At 62.2% G+C, this 12,006-nt stretch overlaps 1 protein-coding gene across 3 annotated transcripts; it reads left to right on the forward strand.

Moving 5' to 3' along the window:
* Nucleotides 1-320: 320 nt before the first annotated feature.
* ANO8 (anoctamin 8) lies at nucleotides 321-11,308 on the forward strand. 3 transcript variants are annotated; one of them, XR_011256922.1, is made up of 18 exons: nucleotides 321-651; nucleotides 1,419-1,529; nucleotides 1,634-1,766; nucleotides 1,949-2,087; nucleotides 2,168-2,264; nucleotides 2,899-3,015; nucleotides 3,101-3,228; nucleotides 3,320-3,481; nucleotides 3,955-4,107; nucleotides 4,212-4,338; nucleotides 4,462-4,517; nucleotides 4,781-4,855; nucleotides 5,583-6,401; nucleotides 6,821-7,012; nucleotides 7,122-7,253; nucleotides 7,337-7,447; nucleotides 9,110-10,231; nucleotides 10,614-11,308. XR_011256922.1 is itself a non-coding variant. In XM_069589097.1 (18 exons), the coding sequence occupies exons 1-18, from the start codon at nucleotides 546-548 to the stop codon at nucleotides 10,994-10,996; spliced, it is 3,711 nt and encodes a 1,236-aa protein (XP_069445198.1). In that variant the 5' UTR covers nucleotides 321-545; the 3' UTR covers nucleotides 10,997-11,308. The 3 variants fall into 3 exon arrangements, 2 of the variants coding, with proteins under 2 accessions (XP_069445198.1, XP_069445199.1); XM_069589097.1 differs by having other exon boundaries at nucleotides 9,110-9,779; XM_069589098.1 differs by lacking the exons at nucleotides 321-651; nucleotides 1,419-1,529; nucleotides 1,634-1,766; nucleotides 1,949-2,087 and having other exon boundaries at nucleotides 2,185-2,273; nucleotides 9,110-9,779.
* Nucleotides 11,309-12,006: the final 698 nt, after the last annotated feature.

Consider the following 12,006-nt stretch of genomic DNA (forward strand, 5'->3'; position numbering starts at 1 on the left):
TAAGGCATGCTACGCTTATTCTCATTCTCCCTGTGGTGTTTGGAGCTATTGCTACCGGCAATCTCCTGCGACCAGGCTCACCACCCGCTTCCCCCAACCCCACCCACACCACCTACCCGCGAGACCACCTCAGATTCCAAACTGACGGGGAAACTAACGCTTTAAGGCAGAGAATCCAGGCCCAGGGCGGGCGGTGTCGAGACCGGGCACCGAGTCGGGCGGGGACAGGGAGGAGAATGAACATTCGGCGCGGGCGGGGACGAACACCAGAGAGCGAGGTGGGCGGGCGAGAACGAAACTCGGAAAACATCACGGGCGGAGTCGAGAACCAGAGAACGACGCGCGCGGGGCCGAGAAGGAGAATCGAGGTACCGCGCGGGCGGGGACGAGAAGCAGCGCTCGGGCACGCGGGGACGGCGGCCGGCGCGGGCGGGCGCGGCCTTTGTCTCCTCCTCAGGCGCGCTCGGTGGCTGCACCGGCCCCATGAGACCGCGGCCCCCCGGCGCCTGGGCCGCCCGCAGCCCCTGACCTGACCTGCCCTCACAATGGCGGAAGCCATCTCCGGCGCTGGGGGCACGTCCCTGGAGGGCGAGCGTGGCAAGAGGCCCCCGCCGGAGGGCGAGCCTGCAGCCCCGGCGTCCGGAGTTCTGGGTACGTGTGCAGCGCCTGGATCTGACAGGGTTGCAGGTGCCTGGGGTGTTCGCGGCAGGTCTACGGGGAGGGATATTGGAGTCAGCCGTCCCGGGCCTGGAGTCCAGTCGAGGCACCGGCTCTTCCCGGCACTGCGGCTGCGGCCGGGCGAGCGTGGCTGGAAAGGTGCAGCGGGTGTGGGGTCCCAGCGCAGAGATATGGACACGCCCCTCCTAGAGCCCCGGTGCGGGACTGAGCCCAGTCACCCCTTGGGCTACTCGATCGCTGCTGAGCAGTGATGCGCTTAAGAGCGCCTCTCCACAGAGGATACAGAATCATACAGTCCTGGGTTCAAATACCTGCTGGACTCTGTGACCTTGGGCGCGTGACTTAAATGCTCTGGGCCTCAGTTTCCTCGCCTGTGAAATGGGGGTAAGAGCCGCACCCAGCTATGAGGAGACGCTGACATAATGTAGTGAGGCGCTCAGAGCTGTTAGTGAGCGCCCCATCGATTGTGGTTTCGGAGGCGGAGCTGGGCCTCAAGAATGAGTAAGATTTGTAAGGGAGGACCTGGGGGAAGGGCATTCCTGGAGAAGGGCCTGGCTGGTACAAGGACGTGGAAGGAAGGAAACAAGCCAAGGCCAGAGCTCATAGGGCCTTGAATGCCAAGCTGAGTGCCAAGGAGCCCTGGCGAATGTGTGATCAGAGGCAAGGGTTGGAGGGACTAAGACTGGAGGCTAGGCCATCTGAGAATGACCCGACCCCAGCCTGCGCTGCCTGCTCCCCAGATAAGCTTTTTGGGAAGCGGCTCCTGCAGGTGGGTCGGTATCTGGTGTCCCACAAAGCATGGATGAAGACGGTGCCCACGGAAAACTGTGACGTGTTGATGACCTTCCCAGGTACCTGTCTATGCTCACCTGCTCAGGGCCTACACTGAATTCCCCCGAACTGGGCTCCCCTGTCACTCCTGGCAAGAGCCATTGGTCCCTGTGCCCCTTGGCAGATACGACCGATGACCACACGCTGCTATGGCTGCTGAACCACATCCGCGTGGGCATCCCCGAGCTCATCGTGCAAGTCCGCCACCACCGCCACACACGCGCCTACGCCTTCTTCGTCACCGCCACATATGAGAGGCGAGTCCCTGTCCCTGGCCTCTCGCTGACCCTGCTACTCAGCTCCCCGCCCTTCCAAGCGCCAACTGCGAGGTCCAGCCACCCTGCATTTGTCCCAGACGTCCACCAGGTACACCATCCCTAGTTCCAGGATGGTGAGCCAGGGTCTCCCCGTGATCCCACCTCCCCTGCCCTTCCCGCAGCCTACTCAGAGGGGCCGACGAGCTGGGTCTGCGCAAAGCAGTGAAGGCCGAGTTTGGCGGGGGCACCCGCGGCTTCTCCTGCGAGGAGGACTTCATCTACGAGAATGTGGAGAGTGAGCTGCGCTTCTTCACCTCCCAGGTGCGGTCGGCTCTGGCCCCCAGCGCACATTCCTAGCCCGTGGGCGGCTGCTCCCTGTGCTCACGCCCTGTCCCCTGCAGGAGCGCCAGAGCATCATCCGCTTCTGGCTGCAGAACCTTCGTGCCAAGCAGGGCGAGGCACTACACAATGTGCGCTTTCTGGAGGACCAGCCAATCAGTGAGTGAGGTGGTCCCAAACTTCCAATCGTATGTGGGGAGTTAGCTGGGGCTCTTAGAGGACTGCTGTCAATGTAGGAGGGTTAGGAAGGCGGGGCCTAGATAAAACCAATCAGAGTCTCCCGAAGAATTGGGCGGGGCCTGGAGATCAACCAATGAGATGAAGGGTGTGGTCTTAGCAAGGGGTGGGGCTTGTCTCCTTGGAGGCAGGTCCAGGAGAAACCCTTTTGTGGGTCTGAGATAAGGTTGGGGCAGGACCATGGACAGCACTCCACATATTGTGTGGTGAGCTCTGGGCCTCAGTATCCCCCAGGAAACCAGCCGCTGCAAGTTCACCTTCTAATGCCAGCTATGCACCATTCTTCAGACGTTTGGAGGAATGAGCTGAAACCAAGTAGCTCTGTTTCCGCACTGGGATCGCACCTCCCAGGTTTCGAGCACCCTTCTCCACCTGCCCCTGCACCTCCCAAATTTTGAGGAATAATGTTCCTTTCACCCAGAACGCTTCTCCTGGGAAGAGCATTTGCTGTGTTTAGGAGGAGGCAAAAAGTTATAACTTGGGTTTCAGCCGAGGGGGACTGGCTAGGCCCAGCACAGGCAGACGGGTGGGGTCACCCTTTCTTGTCCCCCAACAGTCCCTGAACTGGCGGCCCGCGGGATCATCCAGCAGGTGTTCCCAGTCCACGAGCAGCGCATCCTGAACCGTCTCATGAAGTCATGGGTGCAGGCTGTGTGTGAAAACCAGCCTCTAGGTGTGGTCCTGGCTGGAGTGGGGGTTGGTGGGGTCCCAGGAGGCAGGCAGGGCTGACTGGGACCACCCCCCCTCGTCCCTGGCAGATGAGATCTGCGACTACTTTGGTGTGAAGATTGCCATGTACTTTGCCTGGCTGGGTTTCTACACATCGGCAATGGTGTACCCGGCGGTCTTCGGCTCAGTCCTGTACACATTCACAGAGGCTGATCAGGTGCCGGGTGTGGACTGGACGGGGGGGTGGAACACCTCAGACACCTCAGACTGGGCCAGCCAACATTGCAGCCCTCCTCTGTCACCCCCAGACAAGCCGGGATGTATCCTGCGTGGTCTTTGCCCTCTTCAACGTGGTCTGGTCAACGCTGTTCTTGGAGGAGTGGAAACGGAGGGGGGCTGAGCTGGCCTACAAGTGGGGAACACTGGACTCACCCGGGGAGGCTGTGGAGGAGCCACGACCCCAGTTCAGGGTCAGTCGGGGCAGTCTGAGTTCAGGGACTTCAAGAATGGGGTAAAAAAAGAGAAGACACACTGAGCAAGTGCATTACAAGAACAAAGTGGGAGGTGAAGTAGAGCTGCAGCTTCTGAGGTTTCCCAAGTGAGAGGATCTGCATGCCCAAAGGGAGAGGTGTGGAAAGTTGGATTTGAGGGACTAGAGGGTGCTTTAAGTGGACACACCCGGATAGCAAGGATGAGATGGCTGGATGGCATCACCTGCTCGATGGACATGAGTTTGAGCAAACTCCAGGAGATGGTGAAAGCCTGAGAAGCCTGGCGTGCCACAATCCTTGGGGTCACAAAGTCAGACAAGGCTTAGCAACTGAACTACAACAAACCACCATAATAAAGCATCATAGACATGGAGTTCAAAGGGTTGGGAAGGAGGTGGGACAGAGGCAGCCCCTCTGATCTTGTGTTGGGCTGCGCCCCCACCCTCTGCCAGGGCGTGCGGCGCATCAGCCCCGTGACTCAGGCCGAGGAGTTCTACTACCCGCCCTGGAAGCGGCTGCTCTTCCAGATGCTCGTCAGTCTTCCCTTGTGCCTCACCTGCCTAGCCTGTGTGTTCCTGCTCATGCTCGGCTGCTTCCAGCTCCAGGTGACCTTCAGTCCCTAGCCCTGGCCTCAGCCCCAACCAGTTCAGGTGTGCCCCGAGCCAAGCCCAGCGACCAGGGTAACCTCTGAACCCCTTTGTCCCTGCAGGAGCTGGTGCTGAGTGTGAAGGGGCTGCCCCGTCTTGCCCGCTTCCTGCCGAAAGTCATGCTGGCCCTGCTGGTCAGCGCAAGTGCCGAGGGCTATAAGAAGCTGGCTGTCTGGCTCAACGACATGGGTATGCCCTGTGAAGGGAGGTCTCACTGCCCAGCCCCCAGGAGGAAGGGCCCCACTGCCTTCTGGGGTCCCTGCTGCTTATGACGGTCTGGGCTACACTCTCACTCGTCTCCTTGGCCCCCAGAGAACTATCGGCTGGAGAGTGCCTATGAGAAGCACCTCATCATCAAGGTCGTCCTGGTGAGTGGTGGCCAGCAAGCCGACAGGGCTTCTTTTATTTATTTTTTTAATATTTATTTATTTGGCTGCACCGGGTCTTAGTTGTGGCACATGTGATCTAGTTCCCTGACCAGGGATCGAACTCAGGCCCCCTGCGTTGGGAGCATGAAGTCCTAGCTACTGGACCACTGGGGCAGTCCCCAGGCAGGGGTTCTCCAGGGGACACATGGGGGTTCCTCGGGGCAGACATGGCGGGGTGACCACCCCCTGCCCGCTTCGCACAGTTCCAGTTCGTCAACTCCTACCTGAGCCTTTTCTACATCGGCTTCTACCTCAAGGACATGGAGCGCCTGAAAGAGGTGAGGCTCTGGCCCAAAGCAGTGCCCCCGAGGCAGCTGGCTATGGGGGCCAGACTGGCCCAAGGGGTCCATGGGCTCTCCAGCCCCTCCCTTCCTCCTCCATCCTTCTCTCCTCTCTGTCCATTCGTCTGTGTGTCCTCCCTCTGCCTGTCATGCCCCCCCATCTGTCTGTCCACCTGTCCGTCGGTCCCTCCACAGCTCCTGATCGTCCTGTCCCTGTCCCAGAGCCTCGAGCGGCAGCTTTGGGCGGTGCTGGTCCCGCTCGTGGCCCTGCGGTTCCGCCTGCTCCTCCTCTCCCTCCAGGGCCTCCTTCTTGAGGCCCGGGCCAAAGTACGGGCAGGTGGCGGCGAGCCCGTGGGGCCTTGCCAGGGTGGGCAGCGTGGCTGTGCCGGGGCACTCACGCCTAGCCGAGGGTGCATGCTCTGAAGGGATGGGGCTCCACTGACTGCGTGCAGGTGTCGAGAGCCCCTGGAGGCCCTGGGCACCAGCTGAGCTCCGGGAGGTGCAGCATGATGGGAGGCCATGGCCTGCCCACGTGATCAGCTAGAAGCGCTGTGGCCCGCCCAGCTGTGGTTTGGGGTTGCCTCTGTGCCCGGGGACATCCAGACTGGGCTCAGGCTGTGGCTGGATGTGTGCTTTGGGAGGGTGAGCGCCCACAGCCTGTCCCAGTGCCCAGGGCCCCGCCCACCCCCCACGAGGCCGCCCTCCGCCCCCTTCCTACCCCCAGATGCTGGCCACGCTGCTGATCACCCGCCAGTTCCTTCAGAACGTTCGAGAGGTTCTGCAGCCCCACCTGTATCGGCGGCTGGGCCGAGGAGAGCTTGGCCTGCGGGCGGCCTGGGAGCTGGCCCGTGCCCTGCTTGGCCTCCTGAGCCTCCAGCGCCCCGCACGCCGCCACCTTGAACCCCCGGCTGAAGAGGGCGGCGGTGGCAGCAGCAGTGGAGGGGGTCGCAGGTGTCTCAGTGGGGGCTGCGGGGCACCTGAGGAGGAAGAGGAGGCCGCGGTGGAACGGCGGCCTGCAGGGGAAGGGGGAGAGGTGGGGAACGGGCCCCGGGGGGACAGAGAGGAGGAGGATGAAGAGGAGGAGGACGACGACGAAGAGGAGGAGGAGGACGACGAGGAAGGCGAGGAGGCCGGCCTCCTGGACTGCGGGCTCCGACTGAAGAAGGTCAGCTTTGCCGAGCGGGGGGCTGGGCGGCGTCGGCCGGGCCCAAGCCAGGAGGCCCTCCTGGAGGAGGGGAGCCCCACCATGGTGGAGAAGGGGCTGGAACCGGGCGTGTTCACACTGGCCGAGGAGGACGATGAGGCTGAGGGGGCTCCCAGCAGCCCCGAACGGGAGCCTCCCCCGGCTGTCCTGCTCCGCCGGGCTGGAGGCGAGGGCCGAGACCAGGGGCCGGATGGGGGCCCGGATCCAGAGCCGGGCTCAGGCGACTCAGCCCGGAAGCAGCGGCGGCAGAACCGGTCATCTTGGATCGACCCACCCGAGGAGGAACACTCGTCTCAGCTCACCCAGGCGGAGCTCGAGAGCTGCATGAAGAAATACGAGGTAAGGAGGGCCCCGAGGGTGGAGGCAGGCCCATCGGCAGGGCCGGGCACACAGTCTGAGGATGGAGGTGGGGTGGGAGCAACAGGAAGGAATGACGGGCCCCTTTATGTGATCAGGGCCTCCCTGGTGGCGCAGATGGTAAAGAGTCTGCCTGCGATGCAGGAGACTGGGGTTCAGTCCCTGGATTGGGAAGATCCCCTGGCGAAGGGAATGGCTTGCCCACTCCAGTCTTCTTGCCTAGAGAATCCCATGGCTACGACTCACCCTTATGTGATCAGAAACTTGCTAACCTTGCTGAGCTTGGGTCCATGCAGGATAATCTGAGGGAGGCGGGCTTGATGAGAGGAAGGTAGGCTGAGGGAGGAGGTGTCCTGAGTTGGGGGAGAGCCTAGGCCCACCCCCTGGGTGCCTGCCCACAGGACACGTTCCAGGACTACCAGGAGATGTTTGTGCAGTTTGGCTATGTTGTGCTTTTCTCATCTGCCTTCCCGCTGGCTGCCCTCTGCGCCCTCATCAACAACCTCATCGAGATCCGCAGTGACGCCCTCAAGCTGTGCACGGGGCTGCAGCGGCCCTTTGGGCAGCGCGTGGAAAGCATTGGCCAGTGGCAGGTGGGGGAAGGGCCAAGGGCTCTGAGCCAGGATGCCCAGAGGTGGAGCGGGTGCTGGGGAGGCTGGTGGGACCCCATCTGAGCCCCTCTTGTCCCCCCTTCCCCCGCAGAAGGTGATGGAGGCCATGGGCGTCCTGGCAATCGTGGTCAATTGCTATCTAATTGGCCAGTGTGGGCAGCTGCAGCGCCTCTTCCCCTGGCTCAGCCCCGAGGCAGCCATCGTGTCCGTGGTGGTGCTCGAGGTGGGACCGGTGGCCGGGTGGGGGACCCAGGTGGTGGTGGGGGGGTGTCCCCATGCCTGCAGCCTCCTCCTCTGTCGCCTCAGCACTTCGCTCTGCTCCTCAAGTACCTCATCCATGTGGCCATCCCTGACATCCCAGGCTGGGTGGCTGAGGAGATGGCCAAGCTGGAGTACCAGCGCCGGGAGGCCTTCAAGGTATGTGGGCCAGGGCCCGGTATGCTTTACATCTCTGCTCCGAGGGGCTTCTGCCCCCTCGCCTCTCTGCCTCCCCTGGCTGGGCAGTCACATCCTTAGGAGGGCAGATGTGCAGATTTGTGTTAGCGTTCGTTGCTTAGTCGTATCCGACTCTTGGTGACCCTATGGACTGTAGCCCACCAGGCTCCTCTGGCCATGGGATTCTCCAGGCAAGCATACTGGAATGGGTTGCCATGCTCTCCTCCAGGGGATCTTCCCTACCCAGGGATCAAACCCAGGTCTCCTACATTGCAGGCAGATTCTTCACCATCTGAGTCACTAGGGAAGCCTAGGGTAATAATTAGCATTTCAAAGGGACCTGGTCCCTTCTGGGGTCCTGGTGGCATCCCGCACCAGGCCAGCACTTATGAACTGTCATCTGCCATCTGGGGTCCTGGTGGCATCCCGCACCAGGCCAGCACTTATGAACTGTCATCTGCCATCTGGGGTCCTGGTGGCATCCCGCACCAGGCCAGCACTTATGAACTGTCATCTGCTAGCTTGCCGGACATTGTCCTGTGTGGGGTCAGGGACACAGCTGATGCTTCCTGGAAGCCCAGCCTGTGGCACGTTCCCCAGAAAGCTGCAGAGCAGACCAGGGAGCTCATTGCCACCAACCAGTGGAGCCCTCCATGATGACGTGTGTGTGCTCAGTTGCTCAGTGTCCATGTGACCCCATGGACTGGGGCCCGCAAAGCTCGTCTGTTCACGGAATTCTCCAGGCAAGAATACTAGAGTGGGTAGCCATTCCCTTCTCCAGGGTATCGTCCCAACCCAGGGATTGAACCTACATCTCTTATGAGAAGTCTCCTGCATTGACAGGCAGATTGTTTACTGCTGCGCCACCTGGAAGCCCCAAAAATAGTGATGGAAATGTTCTATTCTGGGTTGCCCATGTAGCCCGTTACTACAGACAGCCAATGAGCGCTTGCAGTGGGACCTGGCGCTACTGAGAAACCGAGCTTTTACTCCAGTTATCTGGTTGTTTGTTTATATATTGGCTGTGCTTCGTGGCTTATGGGATCTTAGTTCCCCAACCAGGCCTCAAAGCCAGGCCCTCCGCGGTGAGAGCGCAGAACCCTAACCACCGGACTGCCAGGGAATCCCCTTACTTCAGTTATTTAAAGTGACTAAACCATGGGAGCCCCTGCTGGTCTGGCGGTTAGGATCCACTGCTTTCACTGCCACGGCCCAGGTTCAGTCTCTGGTCTGGGAACTGAGACACCTCCAAGTCACATAGTGGGGCCCAAAAATAATAATTTTTTTTTAAAATTAACATTGCCATGTGTGGCTACTGGCCACTGGACAGTCACAGCTCTGTCTCTCCCCCGTTCTCCAGAAAGCAGGGAACCACTGAGGCCCAGTATTTGTTTTAACTCTCCCAATTTCTAAGACAGCGTCTGGCATGCGACCGGGGACAGAATTGGTGGCCAGTAAATGTTTGCTCTCTTCTCAGTTCTCAGAGAGCCCTGGAGTGGGTCCAGGGATGCAGCTGGAACCCAAGAAGTGTGTGGATCTCTCCCCACTTCTGCAGGAGAGCCCCGCGTGGGCCTGGGCCTGGGTGGGCACCTGCTCACAAACTCACTCCTCCCAGTGCCCATAATGGCTCCATTCTGCCCTCAGAGACATGAGCGCCAGGCCCAGCACCGCTACCAGCAGCAGCAGCGGCGTAGGCGGGAGGAGGAGGAGCGACAGCGCCACGCGGAGCACCATGCCCGGAGGGAGCGGGACGCCAGTGGCCGAGAGGAGGCTCGGGCTGAGGACTCTGGGTTGGACCCTGCTGCCCCGGAGAAAACCTCGGCCAAGGCCAAGGGCAGTGGGGCAGGTGGCCACGGGCCAGAGCGACCCAAGCGCCCGGGGTCCCTGCTGGCACCTAACAACGTCATGAAGCTGAAGCAGATCATCCCGCTGCAGGGCAAGTTCCTGTCGTCCGGGACCTCATCCTCCTCGCCGGCCACCGCGGGGGCCAACCTCACCACCCGGTCAACCCCTGCCCAGTCACCCACTGGCAGCGACACCCGCCTGCCAGCCTTCCTTAGCTTCAAATTCCTCAAGTCACCTGAGACCCGGCGGGACCCAGAGCGTAGCCACTCTCCACCCAAGGCCTTCCACGCCGGCAAGCTTTTCCCCTTCGGCGGGGCCCGGGCGGAGGCCGGGTCCAACGGGGCGGGCGGGCAGGCCCGGCAGGACGGGACCCTCGGCGGTGGCGGTTGCCGAGCCCAGCGGAGTGGGCTGGCGGACGAGGCTGCAGCTGAGGAGCCGGACACACCCCGGCCCGAAGAGGAAAGCTCAGGTCACAAGCTTTAACTCGGGGGTGGGGACTCTGGGCCGGGCTTTGGGGGTAGGGGTGGGGTGTCCAGACGTGGGCAGAGGGGCTGAAGCAGACAGGGGAGGCTCCGTCTCCTGGTACCAGTTGGGGACCTGGGTCTGTGGTACATGGAGCCTGTTGATCAAAGCCTTCTCAGTCTTTCCGGGTCCTTGAGAGCCTGGATCCCTGTGCCTGACCCTCCTCACCCCTGGGGGAGGGATGCCAAAGTCCCTTGTCCCCCATTGCCCTTCCCAGGGTGCCCGCCTGCCATGCTCTGGTGCCAGGAGAGATGAGGGAGGCCCCTTCACCACCTGGCCTAGCCTTTCCTGCCCCAATGAGACCCCACACCCAGCTCACTCTGGGGGACCGGAACCCCCAGGCCTCTATGCAAGCCCGCGTCCTGCAGCCCAAGCTGTCCCTGGAGGCCTTCCTTGGAGGTGGGGCTCAGGCTGCCCGCTAGGGGAGTTCAGGGCTGCAGCCCTGTGGCCGCGGAGCAGAGTCACAGGCCTCATTGCGCCGCCCCGCCCCACCTCATTCATGCCCGGGGTCCAGAGACCCATCCCAGGGAGCCCAAGGGGCGGCAGCTGTAGCACCAGGGACTTAGGTCAGAAGTCAGCGGGACTTCCTCAGACTTCCCTCTCCGTGAAGGGGAGGGGCCCAGTGCCCAGAGGCCGGGGATGCACCCGAAGAAGCCCACCCCTTGTCACTGATCAGAAGCAATAAGGCCCTCCATGTGCCTGAAAGCCCAGAGGGAGCGCGGGCAGGGTTCCCAGCGGCGGGGACGGCATCTCCCCGGAACGGCCCCTCTCGCCTCCGCAGGGACAGCGCTGGCCCCCGTGGGCGCCCCGGCCCTCCGCACCCGCCGCAGCCGGAGCCCTGCGCCGCCGCCACCGCCGCCGACACCGCTGCCTCGGCCCCCGACGCCCCCAGCGGGCTGCTGGCAGTGGGACGGGCCGTGGGGCTGCGGGGGCGAGGGCGCCGCCCCGCGGCAGGCCCCTGCTGCCACCGACTGCCCGCCCTGCGCTCTCGCCGGGCCCCCGCCTGCCCCCCAGCCCCTGCCGGGGGACGCCAGCTTCTACAGCCTCCCGCCGCCGCCGCCGCCGCCTCCCACCTCCGAGCCCCCCCAGCCCCCGGCGCCCTCGCCCAGCCCCAGCTCCAGTCCCAGTCCTCAGGCCGTGTGCTGGCCCAGCGGCTGGCATTAGCTCCGCCCGCCCTGCCTTCCTGTTTTCATATGCAATATCAGTCACAGACGGGGCGGCGACCGCCACCCAGAAAACACTTGGGCCGGCCCGATGTACCCCAGTATTGGCTGCCCCTCCCGGGGCAGGGCCAGGGGCCTGGGGCCCCTCTATCTGCCGTTTTCCTTTCGACCAGGATGGGGGGAAATGAAAGGAAACCCCCCCAAAAAACAACAGAAAACACACAGAATAGGTGATTATTTATTTGTTTTTAATTTATTTTGTCATATTTTTGTAAAACGGCAGAAATGCAATAAAAAGTATATTTCAACAGTGCCCAAAGGCGGAGCTGCTGAAAGGGAACTTCCGAGGCCCAATGACAAGGTCGGGGCCAGCTCTTTGGGGGACTGGCAGGCCCAGAGTGGGTTCCCCTTCTGTCCTGAGACCCTTGGGGAATGCCTAAGAACTGGGTCTCCAGGCCAAACGTATGGAAAACTCCAGAAATCCAGGCCTAGGGGGCCCCCTGGGAGGAGCTGCAGAGCCTCAGGCCCCATCTTCAGCCTCCTAGACCAAGGAAGAAATCTCAAAAAGTGCGGACAGGAATCAGCAGGTCAGGTAGTAGGTGTGGGTCCTGAGCCAGCCTCGGTCGTGCAAGGCCACCCTTTCTGGCATACCTGCCTCCCAGGCTGACATCTGAGAAGTCAAGCGCTACAGGGGGCACTTGGGGCGCGGGCGTCTGAAGGCACCTGGTGCCTGTCTCGATGTTATGGGGACGATGTGTTCAGGGGCAGCATCAGGGAAGGGCTGGCACGGCCCCAGGGTGTGACCGCTATCAGACCGCTGTCACAGTGGCCAGGACCCTTCACTGAGTGACCAGGGATGGGCGTGGCCTCTCTCAGCCTCAGGGGGTCCACATCCAGAGGCGCAGAGTCAGGAACGCCCTGCCCCAGAAAAGACATCAGGGTTTGCTAGAGGCAGGAGAGCAGGCTGTGCGAAGGCAGTGTGGTGTTTTCGGGGAGCAGAGTAAGGAGGGC

This window comes from Ovis canadensis, chromosome 5 (assembly GCF_042477335.2).
Source record: "Ovis canadensis isolate MfBH-ARS-UI-01 breed Bighorn chromosome 5, ARS-UI_OviCan_v2, whole genome shotgun sequence".
NCBI classification, from domain to species: Eukaryota; Metazoa; Chordata; class Mammalia; order Artiodactyla; family Bovidae; genus Ovis; species Ovis canadensis.